We start from the raw sequence: 14699 nt of genomic DNA on the forward strand, positions 1-14699 counted from the left end.
TACGTTGCCCTTCATGTAAACAACATAACTTTATTTATATAAGTGTACCATTACTCATTGGAGAGACTCACGTGATGAGGCTTTTTATACGTACGTACCTCGGTTGAGATCTTTCTAGAGGGAGAGAAAAACAAGAATAGAGAGAAATCTAGAAACCGCCGCATGCACGGGAAGACAAAAAAAATGCATGGCACCACAACATTGATATGATGCATTGTTGACCGCGAACTGCTTCGTCATAAAAAATGCAAGATGAATCCAAGATTCTACCCGGCCATATCCCAAGGTAATGCACCTGTCAGCGCGTGATTGCTTGATTAAAGACGTGAAAAAAAAACTCAAAAAACATCAAAAAAGAAACCTGGTTAGAAATAGTGCGCCGGGTATAACTTATCTATATGTTTATCTTATCTAAATATCTATGTGTATATAGATATGCTTTTATAGTTTATTTGAACTTTATTCTTATTTTTCTAATTTTTAAATTATTTGACTTTCCTAAATGAATGTTGATTTTTTTTTCATTTTCCTTTTTTTGTTTTGAAAATTTGTGGTAGCCATGTCGCCACTGTATTGAACATTAGGGTCTAAACTTAGACTATTTCAGTAGTCAATTTTAAAAATATCGAATATCAAGTTCACATCGGTTTGGTTGCTTGCTCAAAAAATGTCACCGTGGTACAAAATATGTAAGATGATAGTGTCTGAGCATAAAATAATAAGATTAAAATTTATTAAGAATAAACTAGGAAAAACTCATAGAATATTTCCCAAGATAAAAAGAGGTACATCACATATGCATATCTAAAAATTGTTATGCATGAATTTGATGCAGTTGCAAATACATAATCTTATTTCCAACCTTTTCTAGAAAGATTTATCCTCATCTACATACTCGCTCAATGACGAAATGAAATTCATATTAGTTTAATCTTTAGTCAAACTTTGTAAACTTCAAACAAGTTTACAGAAAAATTATCAACTTCTACAATATCAAATAAGTACCATTAGATTCATCATGAAATATAATTTTCTTATGGTATATGTTTGATGTTGTAAATGTTTGCATTCTTGTATAAATTTTTAAGTTTACTGAGTTTGAGTTTGGACAAATCTTACTTTGACATCGATAAAATATTGGTCTATATCGTGGACATATCAGATAAAAAAAGGTCATAGCTTTCGATATATCAGCAGACGAGTGTGAAGATAACTTCTACATAATGATATTTACTGATAGTTTGGAGTGTGTTATATATGTATCAGTAAACTCCAGTGCCAACCTATCGGCCGATATAACAGTTGTATCAGATCTAGAAGACTGGCAGTAGTTTAAAGCCGAGAATGAACTCGCTTTTGTTAGCAATAATAGATTATATACACAAGATTTTTTTTCTTCTTTTTTTTTGGAGAAGAACACGCAAGCATTTTTCGATTATATACACACAAGCTGGGTTGCAACGAACAGCACGAACCGGGCTGGCTTGAGTAATTCTTTTTGAATCAGGAGTAAGGGCAGCGGGCCTGCTAAAGTTGAGGCTTGGGCTTTCTTTAATGGGCCTCCGAATGTGGGCACTACAGGATGTTTTCACTAGCAAAAAGGATGTTTTTGTGTTTTTTTTCTAAATAAAGATGCGAGGGAGGGGCTACAGTGCAATGCCGCATGCATGCATGGTCAGTACTCAGTACTCGGAGGGGAGGGGAGAGAGCTAAATTTGGCGCGGAATGCAGGGAGGGAGGACCGGTTCTCTCCTCTCTCCCCCCCGTCCCCCCATGCATGAGATCCGAACTCTGCGTTGGTCATCTTCCGCTCCCCGTCTCTGCCTTGGTGTCTCTCCACCCAATCCAAGGAAAAGCGAAGATCGAGCACCCAAATCCATTTCCCAACCCTCGGGGACAGACAAGCTCGTTTGATCCGTTTGCCAGGTAGATCAGACAGAGATCCTCAAAAGGAAGTAGGCACGCAGGCAGTTACGTCGTCGACCAAGTGATCATCGATCCAAGATGAACGATGTGGACGTCGGGAAGCAGATCCAGCAGATGGTCCGGTTCATCCAGCAGGAGGCCCAGGAGAAAGCCAGCGAGATCTCCGTCGCCGCAGAGGAGGTCTGTACTCTATCTATCACCGTGTCGACCGATCGATCCTCTGCATTAATCTGTTCATTCAACTTTAAAAGGTCGAGGATGAATCAATCTGAATATCTGATCCCTGGCTGGCTGCAGGATTTCAACATAGAGAAGCTGCAGCTGGTGGAGTCGGAGAAGAGGAAGATCAGGCAGGAGTACGAGCGCAAGCAGAAGCAGGTGGACATCCGCAGGAAGATGTGAGTCGTCGACATGCCTATCTCGTCTCGTTCTCTCGTGAAGCCGCGCCGGCTGGCCTGGCCTGACTAGCATGGTGCATGCATGCAGCGAGTACTCGATGGAGCTGAACGCGGCGCGCATCAAGGTGCTGCAGGCGCAGGAGGACGTCGTGGGCGAGATGAAGGAGAACGCGTCCAAGACGCTCGTCCGCGTCACCAAGGACACCAACGTCTACCGGAAGATCCTCAAGGGCCTCATCGTGCAGGTGAGTCGGTTAACCGTCGCATATAGCAGCTGCTTCTGAAGAAGATGCAGTGCAGAGGGACTGACCAGTGAAGGGATGGACGGACGGACGGAGCAGAGCCTGCTCCGGCTGCGGGAGTCGTCAGTGGTGCTGCGGTGCAGGGAGGCGGACCGCGTCCACGTGGAGCCGGTGCTGGAGGCGGCCAAGAAGGAGTACGCCGAGAAGCTCAAGGTGAACCTCCCCAAGATCATCATCGACGGCAAGGTCCACCTCCCGCCGCAGAGGGCCAACGACGCCGCCCACGGACCCGCCTGGTATGTTGTTGTATACTTGTAGGCATTACATCGCATAGCTGCACTGTCTCCTCCATTAGTGCTGATCGATCGCCATTGAACCTTCAACTGATTGTTGAGCTTGGATATGCACGGACATACATACAGCTCTGGGGGCGTGGTGCTGGCGTCGCAGGACGGCAAGATCGTCTGCGACAACACGCTGGACACCAGGGTGGATGTTTGCTTCAGGCAAAAGCTTCCTGAGGTACGTATCTAAACCTTTCAGTGATGCATCCTTAATCCTCATCGTCATGCAGCATTTGAAATGTTTCTCGTCTTCGCCTTGTGTTGCAGATCAGGAAGAAACTCTACGGTCAGCAAGTGTCACAATAAGTCTCTTAATTTAGTGTGCGCTGCCATTGTGTGTTTTCTTCTTCTTCTTGAATAAAGCACCGCAACAGGGCGGTTCATGATGTGTTTGTTGTACTCTAATGTTCCTCTATCTATATATCGTCGGCTCATCGCCAACAATACCTACCTGCAATGATATATTCTTGCATTTGTAAGCTGTAACTGGGTATATTACCTCCGCATCACCTATCGCTTTAACTAGATTTCAGTCAGCTGACTTTTAGTTTTGTGGTCAGTCTATTTTCTGGCCGTTGGATTGTGTTTATAAGATTTATGTAGTTTTTCTTTTTTCTGTCTTTAACTAGATTTCAGTAGCTGACTTTTAGTTTTGTGGTCAGTCAATTTTCTGGCCGTTGGATTGTGTTTTTAAGATTTATGTAGTTTTTCTTTTTTCTGTCACGTTTTGCTGGTCGTACTGGCCTGTTTGGATTCGACTAACCCCTATTTTAGGTCAGTCGATTTTCTTCTTGGGCTGGATTTTGGTGTGTGCATGCTTTTTTCCATGGGCTTGCTTTGTTTTCTGCACGTGTATGCTTTTATTTTTCTATTTTTCAGTTTAGTTTTTTACATGTATTTCCAGATGTTGAGTGTGTGTAAATGTATACATGCAAGTACTATATACAAATTACATTAGAGTATGGAAACTTCACTCTTATATATTTATTCAACATATTATAAAAAGTGCATTTTTGTGCTAATTGTGTGAAATTTTCATTTTTTATTTTCGTTATTCTTTTGAGGGTAATACCAATGGTAATTGTTTGTGCTAACTAAATGCATTTTTCTATTATTATGTGTTTGTATGCACGAAAGTACTATACAATATGTGTGTACATTATATTGGACTGCTAAAGTTAATTTATTATATTATAAAAAGTGCAATTTCACTGTAAAATTTTCTATAAGTTTTTCTTTATTTTCTTTCTTCTTAAGTGCAATTTCACTGTATATACTTATTTTTACATATTAATAAAAGTGCAAATTCAGGGCATACTTGTGTGCAAGTTATTTTTTAATTTTCTTTCTTCTTAAAGAGTTTCATTTCCACTAGAAAACTTCATTATTTTGTTTTTGCTTTAGTTTTTATATTGTCTTTCCTCTTAAATGGTTTCATTCTTACATAGAAAACTTCAGTATTTTGTTTTCATTTTCATTTTCATTTTGTTTTCATTTTCCTTTTTAACGGTAATACCAATATCGTTCCACTATTATATGGTCATTCTTTTGTATTATAAAAAACACATTTTTTGTATAAAATGTTTGCAATTTTTTTAATTATTATTATCATCATGTTCTTCTTAAGAGATAATAGAAACGCCAATAATTCATTCATTCTTAGATAACTTCATTTTTTATTTCCGTGCGTATGTATACACGCAAATACTATATGATATGTGTGTAAATGACCATTTATCTGTAAATTGTCCGCAAATTTTTCATTATTTATCTTAGCTTTGTTTTCATTTTCTTTCTTCTTAAAGGGTAATACTAATGCCACTAATTCATTCTTCCTTAGAAAACTTATAGTTTGATTATGTTTTAGTTTTATTTCATTTTCTTTGTTCTTTAAGGATAATACAATGGCACTAATTCATTCCTTCTTAAAAAAACTGTTGTCGTTGCGAAATTCCACTATTATATGCTTATTCTTGCATATTATAAAAAGTGCACTGTCTGTGTATTTTTGTCATTATGTGTTTTTATTGGTTTCATTTTCCTTTTTCTTAAAGGGTAATCCCAATGCCACTAATTGATTCTCCCTTAGAAAACTTCATGTTTTTTTATTTTTATTTAATTTTATTTCATTTACTTCTTCTTTAGGAATATCAACAACTCCACTAATTAATTCCTTCTTATGAAACTTCCTTTTTTGTGAAAATTTCACTACTATAAGCTTATTTTTGCATATCATAAAACGCAATATCTTTGTATGTTGTGTGCAAGTTTGTTCATTTTTTTAATGTGTTTCATTTTGTTCTTCTTAAAGGGTAATACCAATTCGACTAGTTCATTTTCCCTTAGAAAACTTTATATTTTGATTTTATTTTAGTTTTTATTTCATTTCTAGCCTTCTCAAAGGGTGATACCTATGCCACTAATTCATTCACCCTTAGAAAACTTAAAGGGCAATACCAATTTTCCTTTTTCTTAAAGGGTAATACCAATTCGACTAGTTCATTTTCCCTTAGAAAACTAATTTATTCCTATTTAGAAGGCCCTTTTGTTTTAGTTTTATTTTAGTACAATAGTATAAGGACAGTCAAAACCTGGTGCGTGGCCTTCTATCCAAGGCCTGACTTTGTTCTGATCCAAAAGGAGTCATTTATCATGAGATTAAAGGTTTCAATAGACTGAAATCCAGTCGAAAGCACTAGTTGAGGAGTATTCGTTGCAAAGATCACTCCAATTCCTAGGTTGTGACAAGTGGCGCACATGCAGCGCGTCACTTGTCGCACCCTGGGAGTTTTCCCTTTTCTGTAGATCCGTTTATTCGAAACATTTTATCTCTTAAACCGTGCGTCCAAATCTCAAACGGTTTTCATTGTTGGATTCTCGCGTCGAGATTTTTAAAACTAGATCCCATGTTGATAGGTTTTGGCAAACTTTTTTATGAAAAAAACCGTCTGAAAAAACCCAGACGAAAAAACCGAACCGGAAGCACTGGTTTTTTCCCTTTCCAAAAGAGGCATGCCCGTGCCTCTCATGAAATCACAAACATGCCTTCCACGGAAGTAAAATTGTGACTCTCGTGGAAGAAAAAAAAAAGAGAACACGTTTTTCCGTTTCCGAGGAGCCACGGCCGTGACTCTCGCGAAAGCACACTCGTGCCTCTCGCGAAAGCAAAACCGTAACTCTCGCGAAAGGGAAAAAACAGAAAACATGTTTTTTTGTTTCTGAGAGGCACGGCCGTGACTCTCGCAAAATCACAGCCGTGCCTCTCGCGGAAGCAAAACCGTAATTCTCGTGAAAGGAAAAAATAATAGAAAATGCATTTTTTGCGTTTTCAAGAGGCACATCCGTGACTCTCGTGGAAGCAAAACCGTGACTCTCGCGAAAGGGGAAAAACAGAAAACGCATTTTTTTTCGTTTCCGAGAGGCAATAGAAAATGCGTTTTTTTCGTTTCCGAGAGGCACAGCCGTGACTCTCGCGAAAGGGGGAAAAACAGAAAATGCATTTTTTTTCGTTTTCGAGAGGCACGGCCGTGAGTCTCACGAAAGCAAAATGTTACTCTCACGAAAGAGAAAAAAGAAAAGCGCTTTTTTGCGCAAAAAAAATTAATTTTTTTTAGAAAAGCTAAGGAAGACCGGTGAAAAACCAAAACGTCGAAAAAAGAAAAAAAACCCGTTTAAATAGCCGAAAACACGTACGAAAAAATAAAAAAAAATAAAATCTGGATGAAGCGCCTAGAGCGTGACACGTGGCAAATGGCTAAAAGCGCGCCAAGTGGCGCTGATCGTTGCAAGGCTTCCGAAGGAACGCTTGTTAACTAGTGGCTCCCAAATTCATTGACGATTTGCCTTTTTGTACTGTAGTAAATAGCCCATGAACGTGCAGCCTCTGTTGCTGATGGCACTAGGCCTTGGCAGGTTTGGCTGAATGCTTTGTCAGCTGCTGTCTGCATGAGTTCGGGGCTTTGGGCATCATGTTTGGACGTTTGGTGACCCTGAAAGTCAGTTAACAAAATGTTTTTGCTTGTTCCGTGGCGCTCCAACGCTCCGGAATGGAGGAAGACGCGCTCCGCTCTCGCTCCCCCACCAGCCCCTCGCCATGCGCCTCCCCGGTCATGTCGACCACCACATCGGCGCTACTCACTCCGAGCCCGTCGACCACCTCACCCCCTGCCCGACGCTGGCCTCTCCCCGGCGCCTCGAACTCCGCGGCTGCGCAGCTGCGAGTCCTTCAGCACCTGCGGTCGCCCCAGGCTCCCTAAGGCACGTCGGATCTGGCTGGATCTGGTTCCGGTCACCTTGAAGTGGGCGGTCCGAGCGAGGCCAGTGGGCAGTCGCCCTGCTTGGCAAGCGGGCATTCATGCCCTGCGCCGGCCTACTTTGGGCGCCTCCCCTCGCTGATCTCGTTCCCGCCCTCCTCCACCATTACTGCTCTGCGCTATGCATCATCCCCCCCTCCTCGCCCCGCATCCACAGTCTACATCCCGCCCACCTCCTCCTTCAGTGTGCTGCAGGGCACGCTTCCGCCCTCCTCCTCCCGCTCGGAGGTGCGGGATTCGCGCGATGGGCGGGCCCCGGAGGCCTCTGCTTGGAAACTGGTCGCTTCGAGGAAACGGCGGCGTGCACCGCCCGTACCATCTTCAGCCGGGCTGAGTAATGGCCGCCCGCGCTCCCCAGCTGAGCTCCTGCTCGCCGAGCAACGGCGCACTGACTATTTGAGGCGCTTTCGCGGCAAGTGTCTTCGCTGTCTCACCCCGGCCACCGTGCAATTGATTGCCGAGATCCCGTGCGCTGTTCTTCCTGCTGGCATTGGGGGCACCGCTCCAGGTCCGCCCGCTGCCCCGCCCGCAAGCCCGCCCCTAGCCGGAGCTCCTGCGTTCCACCTCCTCCTCAACCTCCCACAGCGCCTCGCCGCATCCCGCCACCACCACCACCTGCGTCTCGCCATCCCACCGCACCCAGCCACACCCCACCGCCACCTCAGGCCGCGCCACCGCCCTCTCCTCCCGTCCGTGCGCGCCCCCCTGCCCTGCCGCCTGCGCCGATGGCCTACCTCCCTAGGGACCCCTCCCGCCGCCCGGCGGCCGGCGCCACCTTTTCGGTGTGCTCCCAGGCTGTCGAGGACGCGGCCCTCCATCTCAGGGGCACAACGGTGGTCGTCACCCTCTCAGAGCAGCGCCAGGACATCAACACACAGCTCGTCGCCAAGGCCATCGAGCGCGACCTCGCCATTCCTTTCGACCAGATGCACGTGTCAAGGCACAATCCTGAAGACTTCCTCGTCCGGTTCGCGCACGCGCGTGATCGCGACATTGCTGTCGACGCCGGCGTGGCGTCCTGCCGCGGGGTGGCCATGACCCTCGCCGCCTGGAGGCCGGTCGCGGGCGGGCATCAACGAGCCTGGCGCTTCTACTGTCGCCTGGCCATTGAGAACCTCCCCGTCTAGGTGTGGCGACGTGAGGTGGTGCAGGACGTGCTCGGCCTGTCCTGCTGGGTGGACAGGATGGAGCGCCAGACGACGTCGCTGTCCAACACCGCGCTTGCCTACGCTTGGGTGTGGGCGTGGAGCCCCGATGACATCCCCCTCGGCAGCGGCCATTCTTTCCTGGATCGTGCGCCGGACGGCCGTGGTCGCCCCGCTCTCCCCGAAGGCACCCCGCGCAAAGAGGAGTTGCACGGTCCCCAGTTCCCCATCATCATCCACCTGGACCTGACCAAGGACTACACGCCGCTGGCCGATCGCGCGCCCGGGGCCAGCCAGGAGTGGCCCATCGAGGAGCGGTTCGGCTGGACTCGTCACTTTGAAGATGGCACGGTGGCGCCCGCCCCGCGCCGCCGCCCCCGCAGCCAGGATCACTCGCGCCCCTATCCCAGGCGCCGTGGGGGTGATGACGACGATGACGTGGCGGGTGACCGCGACCGTGGGCGTGGGCGCCGGGGCGAGTCGCGTCCGGCCCGGCGCAGCGGTCTGCTTGGCTGCCGCTCGGATGGCTCAGTGCGCGGTGCCACCCCGGATGGGCGTCGGTCGCTCGGCTCTTCATCCCGCCACGGACGTCGCCACGCTACGTCTCCTGTCTCCTTTCACGGGCGGAGCACCTCGCGTGGCTCCAGCAGCGGCCAGTCGTCGCGCCGCAGCCGCTCGAGGTCCCATGAGCGTTTTCGCCGCGGGGGTGCCCGCTCCGCCTCCCCGACAGGCGTTTTGGCGGATGCGGCCGTGCCGCCTCTCGTCTTGGCTGCGGTGTTGCCTGGCGCCCCGGCGCTGCCTGTGCTGTCTGCGGATGGCGCCAGGTGCACTCCTTCCCAGCGGACGAGACCCTGTGGCCCTACACCGGCCAAGCCCCACTCCCCTGGTCTGGTCTCTCGGCTACGGAGATGGGCCTGCTGCCTGCACCGGCCCAAGGCCCGGACGAGGAGCCCTTGCAGCCCACGCTGCTGCCCAGTGCGCCCCTCGCCCCCTAGCCCAACCTCGGCTACATGGACCCGGCCCCGCCCGCTCTCGAGGAGGTCATCGTCCACAAGTCTCCTGCTGACCGGGTCCACCTGGACGACGTGGCTGACAGCCTGGCTTGCAAGTTCACCGGGCTGGAAGTCGACGAGGACGGCCCAGCGTCGCTTCTTGCCAAGCTCTTCACGCCGCTGGCCTTGCTGCTTGGGCCGCCACCGCCCCCTCCGATCAAGACCGGTGCTGGCTCCCCCGACCCTCCAGTGATGGTGCCCACCCCCATTGCGACACCACCGCTGCAGCATCGGGCCAGCGCGCGGATCGCCAAGGGTGCCACGGGTCTGACCCAGCAACAGAAGGCGCAGGCGCGCCTCGCGCAGCAGCTAGAGTTCATCTCGAGGCCGGAGCACTTCACGCCGGAGATCCGGGAGCGCTGCATCAACAGGTTCAAGGCTCCGCTTGGGAAGCTGACGGCAAAGCTGGCCAGGGCTGCTGGGGTGCAGGCCAAGGCCTCAATCAACTTGCCAGATGAGGAGCTCGCCGCCCTGGCCGACGAGGAGGCTGGACTGCTCGTCTGAGGCAGCACGCGGACTAGTCATGGGCCTTCACCTCCGTCATGATAGTTTGCCAGATCAGTAGGATTATGCTTTGTTTCGGGCCGTCCTGTGACCGCGCCGTAGTTTCGCTATGTCCTGCGCTGTTCTGTGACCGCGCTGTCGATGTTCTTGTTTTTCCTTCCCAAGCGTGCCCGCCGGTCGCTCGTAGCCCTGTACCAGCCAATGTTGTTGTTCTTAAAAGTGGCACTGCTCGCTGTTCGAGCGTGTCTTCGTCATCGGATTGCCTGCTGTTTTCCCAATGAATATGCCTTTTTCCTTGCTAAACTGGAATGCACGTGGACTGAATGATAAAACCCGCCGTGGCGGGGTGCGCTCGCTCGTGAACCAGACACGATGCGCTCTTGTATGCGTCCAGGAAACCAAAAAGTCCACGTTTACGCCGCCGGAGCTCTGTGAAACGGTAAGCCCCGTGCTCTCAGAGCATGCCGTTTTGCCAGCGGATGGCACGCGAGGCGGGATCTTACTCGCTTGGAACCCGTCTGTCTTTCGGCTTGATTGTATTGCGGTCACCGAGTTCGCCATCACCGCCCGCGTCAATCCTCTCCTTGGTGGCCAGCCCTGGTGGTTAACCTCCGTCTATGGGCCAACGGGCGACGCGGATAAGCTGCGCTTCCTTGCTGAGCTCGCGGGTCTGCGTGTGGTGGCGCACGGGCCCTGGCTCATCGTCAGCGACTTCAACCTCATCTACGAGGCGCGCGACAAGAGCAGCCCGAACCTCAACCGCCGGCTCATGACCTGCTTTTGGGACGCGCTGAATGCTAGTGAGCTCCGCGAGCTCAAGCTGGCCGGGCGGCGTTTCACCTGGTCCAATGAGCAGGCTAGGCCAGTGCTGGTGCGTCTGGATCGGGCCTTCTGCGACGGTGACTGGGACCTCACCTTCCGAGGCACCAGGCTACAGCCGCTGGCCACCGCCATGTCGGATCACTGCCCACTGCTGCTCACTTGTGAGCCGCCGGTCGGACGGCCGTCGTGCTTCCGTTTCGGGGCTTTCTGGCCACATATCGAAGGCTTCCAAGAGCATGTCACCGCGGCCTGGAACGAGGGATGCCCGCCGATGGATGCGTTCGGTCGCCTAGCCCTCAAGCTGCGGCGAACTGCAGCGGCATTGCATCGATGGCATCGCACTCGCATTGGTGACACCCGACTGCAGCTTCTGTTCACCCAGGAGGTTGTGTTTCGCCTTGACACGGCTCAGGAATCCCGTAACCTCAAGGCGGATGAGTTGCAACTGCGAAAAATCTTAAAGTCCAGGATCCTGGCCCTCACGGTCATTGAGCGGATCCGCGCCAAACAGCGATCCAGGGTAACGTGGTTGCGGGCTGGCGATGCCAACACGAAATTTTTCCACCTCAAGGCAAATGCTCGGCGCCGAAAGAACTTTATCGCATCCCTGAGCAATGACAACGGCACTGCCACTGATCAGGGCCGCAAGGCGGAAGTCGCCACAGCTTTCTTTCAGCGACTTGTGGGCACACCGCAGGCTTGCCGCGCCACTGTTGACTGGGACGGGCTTGGCCTACAGCACGCTAACCTCGATGAGCTTGAGGCGCCTTCTCGGAGGAGGAGATCCTTGCGGCCATCAAGGACATGCCCAGTGACCGTGCGCCGGGGCCGGACGGTTTCACCGGGGTTTTTTACAAGGCGGCAGCCCCCACCATAATGCCGGACCTGCTCGCCGCATTCCAGCAGTTGCACCAGCTAAATCGGGCGAGCCTGCATCGCCGGAACACGGCTAACATTGTGTTGTTGGCCAAAAAGGTGGACGCAACTTCGATGGTGGATTACAGGCCGATCAGCTTACTCCATAGTGTGGTTAAGCTGTTCATGAAGGTGCTTGCGATGCGTCTCGCACGGCGGATTGACGAGCTTGTTGGCCCGGCCAGTCTGCGTTCATCAAAGGGCGATGCATCCAGGATAACTTCATGTTCGCCCAAGGGATGGCACGCCACTTCCACCGTGTCAAGCGCGCCAAGCTTTTCGTCAAGCTCGACATCGCCTAAGCTTTCGACAGCGTATCCTGGCCATATCTGCTTGACATGCTCCATGCTCGAGGTTTTGGCCCGAGATGGTGCGATTGGATCTCGATGCTCCTTGCCACCTCCTCGTCGCGTGTTCTGATCAATGGGGTGCCTGCTCGGCCCATAGTTCACTGTTGCAGATTGCGTCAGGGTGACCCTCTATCGCCGTTCTTATTCATCCTCGCCATGGAGCCTCTTCGACGGCTTCTCGATGTCGTAGTGGACACAGGGGTTATCTCCAAGCTCCAGGGTCGTTTGCCGCAGCTGCGGGCTTCCCTCTATGTCGATGATGTGACTCTCTTCCTCAACCCCGTGAAGACCGAGCTGGCAGCTCTCCGCTCCATTCTCACCGCTTTCGGTCTGGTTTCCGGGCTCAAGGTAAACTTTGAGAAAAGTGCCGTCCTCCCCATATTATGAGTTTATGAGTTTTGATGTACCGAAGGAGTTCGGAGTCCCGGATGAGATCGGGGACATGACGAGGAGTCTCGAAATGGTCGAGACGTAAAGATCGATATATTGGACGACTATATTCGGACATCGGAAAGGTTCCGAGTGATTCGGGTATTTTTCGGAGTACGGGAGAGTTACGGGAATACGTATTGGGCCTTATTGGGCCATACGGGAAAGAAGAAAAAGGGCCTCAAGGGTGGTCGCACCCCTCCCCTTGGTCTGGTCCGAATTGGACTAGGGAAGGGGGGCGCCCCCTTCCTTCCTTCTCCTTTTCCCTTCCTCTTTTCCTATTCCATATGGGAGGTGGAATCCTACTAGGACTAGGGAGTCCTAGTAGGACTCCACACTTGGCGCGCCCCCTCCTAGGGCCGGCCTCCTCCTCCCTTGCTCCTTTATATACGGGGGCAGGGGGCACCCCATAGACACACAAGTTGATCCACGTAATCATATTCTTAGCCGTGTGCGGTGCCCCCTTCCACCATAGTCCTCGATAATATTGTAGCGGCGCTTAGGCGAAGCCCTGTGACGGTAGTACATCAAGATCGTCACCACGCCGTCGTGCTGACAGAACTCTTCCCCGACACTTTGCTGGATCGGAGTCCGGGGATCATCATCGAGCTGAACATGTGCTAGAACTCGGAGGTGCCGTAGTTTCGGTGCTTGATCGGTTGGGCCGTGGAGACGTACGACTACATCAACCAAACGCTTCCATTGTCGATCTACAAGGGTACGTAGATCACACTCTCCCCCTCTCGTTGCTATGCATCACCATGATCTTGTGTGTGCTTAGGAAATTTTTTAAAATTACTACGTTCCCCAACAGTGGCATCCGAGCCTAGGTTTTTATGTGTTGATGTTATATGCACGAGTAGAACACAAGTGAGTTGTGGGCGATATAAGTCATACTGCTTACCAGCATGTCATTCTTTGGCTCGGCGGTATTGTTGGACGAAGCGGCCCGGACCGACATTACGCGTACGCTTACGCGAGACCGGTTCTCCCGACGTGCTTTGTACATAGGTGGCTAGCGGGTGACAGTTTCTCCAACTTTAGTTGAACCGAGTGTGGCTACGCCCGGTCCTTGCGAAGGTTAAAACAACACCAACTTGACAAACTATCGTTGTGGTTTTGATGCGTAGGTAAGATTAGTTCTTGCTTAAGCCCGTAGCAGCCACGTAAAACTTGCAACAACAAAGTAGAGGACGTCTAACTTGTTTTTGCAGGGCATGTTGTGATGTGATATGGTCAAGACATGATGCTAAATTTTATTGTATGAGATGATCATGTTTTGTAACCGAGTTATCGGCAATTGGCAGGAGCCATATGGTTGTCGCTTTATTGTATGTAATGCAATCGCGCTGTAATGCTTTACTTTATCACTAAGCAGTAGCGATAGTCGTGGAAGCATAAGATTGGCAAGACGACAACGATGCTACAATGGAGATGAAGGTGTCGCGCCGGTGATGATGGTGATCATGACGGTGCTTCGAAGATGGAGATCACAAGCACAAGATGATGGTGGCCATATCATATCACTTATATTGATTGCATGTGATGTTTATCTTTTATGCATCTTATCTTTCTTTGATTGACGGTAGCATTATAAGATGATCTCTCACTAATTATCAAGAAGTGTTCTCCCTGAGTATGCACCATTGCGAAAGTTCTTCGTGCTGAGAGACCACGTGATGATCGGGTGTGATAGGCTCTACGTTCAAATACAACGGGTGCAAAACAGTTGCACACGCAGAATACTCAGGTTATACTTGACGAGCCAAGCATATACAGATATGGCCTCGGAACACGGAGACCGAAAGGTCGAGCGTGAATCATATAGCAGATATGATCAACATAGCGATGTTCACCAATGAAACTACCCCATCTCACGTGATGATCGGACATGGTTTAGTTGATTTGGATCACGTAATCACTTAGAGGATTAGAGGGATGTCTATCTAAGTGGGAGTTCTTAAGTAATATGATTAATTGAACTTAAATTTATCATGAACTTAGTCCTGGTAGTATTTTGCAAATTATGTTGTAGATCAATAGCTCGCGTTGTTGCTTCCCTGTGTTTATTTTGATATGTTCCTAGAGAAAATTGTGTTGAAAGATGTTAGTAGCAATGATGCGGATTGGATCCGTGATCTGAGGTTTATCCTCATTGCTGCATAGAAGAATTATGTCCTTGATGCACCGCTAGGTGACGGACCTATTGCAGGAGCAGATGCAGACGTTATGAACGTTTGGCTAGCTCAATATGATGAC

The 14699-nt window shown here is 49.7% G+C and overlaps 1 protein-coding gene across 1 annotated transcript; it reads left to right on the forward strand.

Annotated features, from left to right (window-relative positions):
* Nucleotides 1-1718: 1718 nt before the first annotated feature.
* Nucleotides 1719-3430, forward strand: LOC119311700 (V-type proton ATPase subunit E-like). Its single transcript, XM_037587413.1, has 6 exons — nucleotides 1719-2106; nucleotides 2224-2324; nucleotides 2413-2569; nucleotides 2666-2862; nucleotides 2989-3088; nucleotides 3178-3430. Exons 1-6 carry the CDS (start codon nucleotides 2005-2007, stop codon nucleotides 3214-3216), a joined length of 696 nt encoding a protein of 231 aa, XP_037443310.1. The 5' UTR covers nucleotides 1719-2004; the 3' UTR covers nucleotides 3217-3430.
* The last annotated feature ends 11269 nt before the right edge of the window (nucleotides 3431-14699 follow it).

This window comes from Triticum dicoccoides, chromosome 1A (assembly GCF_002162155.2).
Source record: "Triticum dicoccoides isolate Atlit2015 ecotype Zavitan chromosome 1A, WEW_v2.0, whole genome shotgun sequence".
NCBI classification, from domain to species: Eukaryota; Viridiplantae; Streptophyta; class Magnoliopsida; order Poales; family Poaceae; genus Triticum; species Triticum dicoccoides.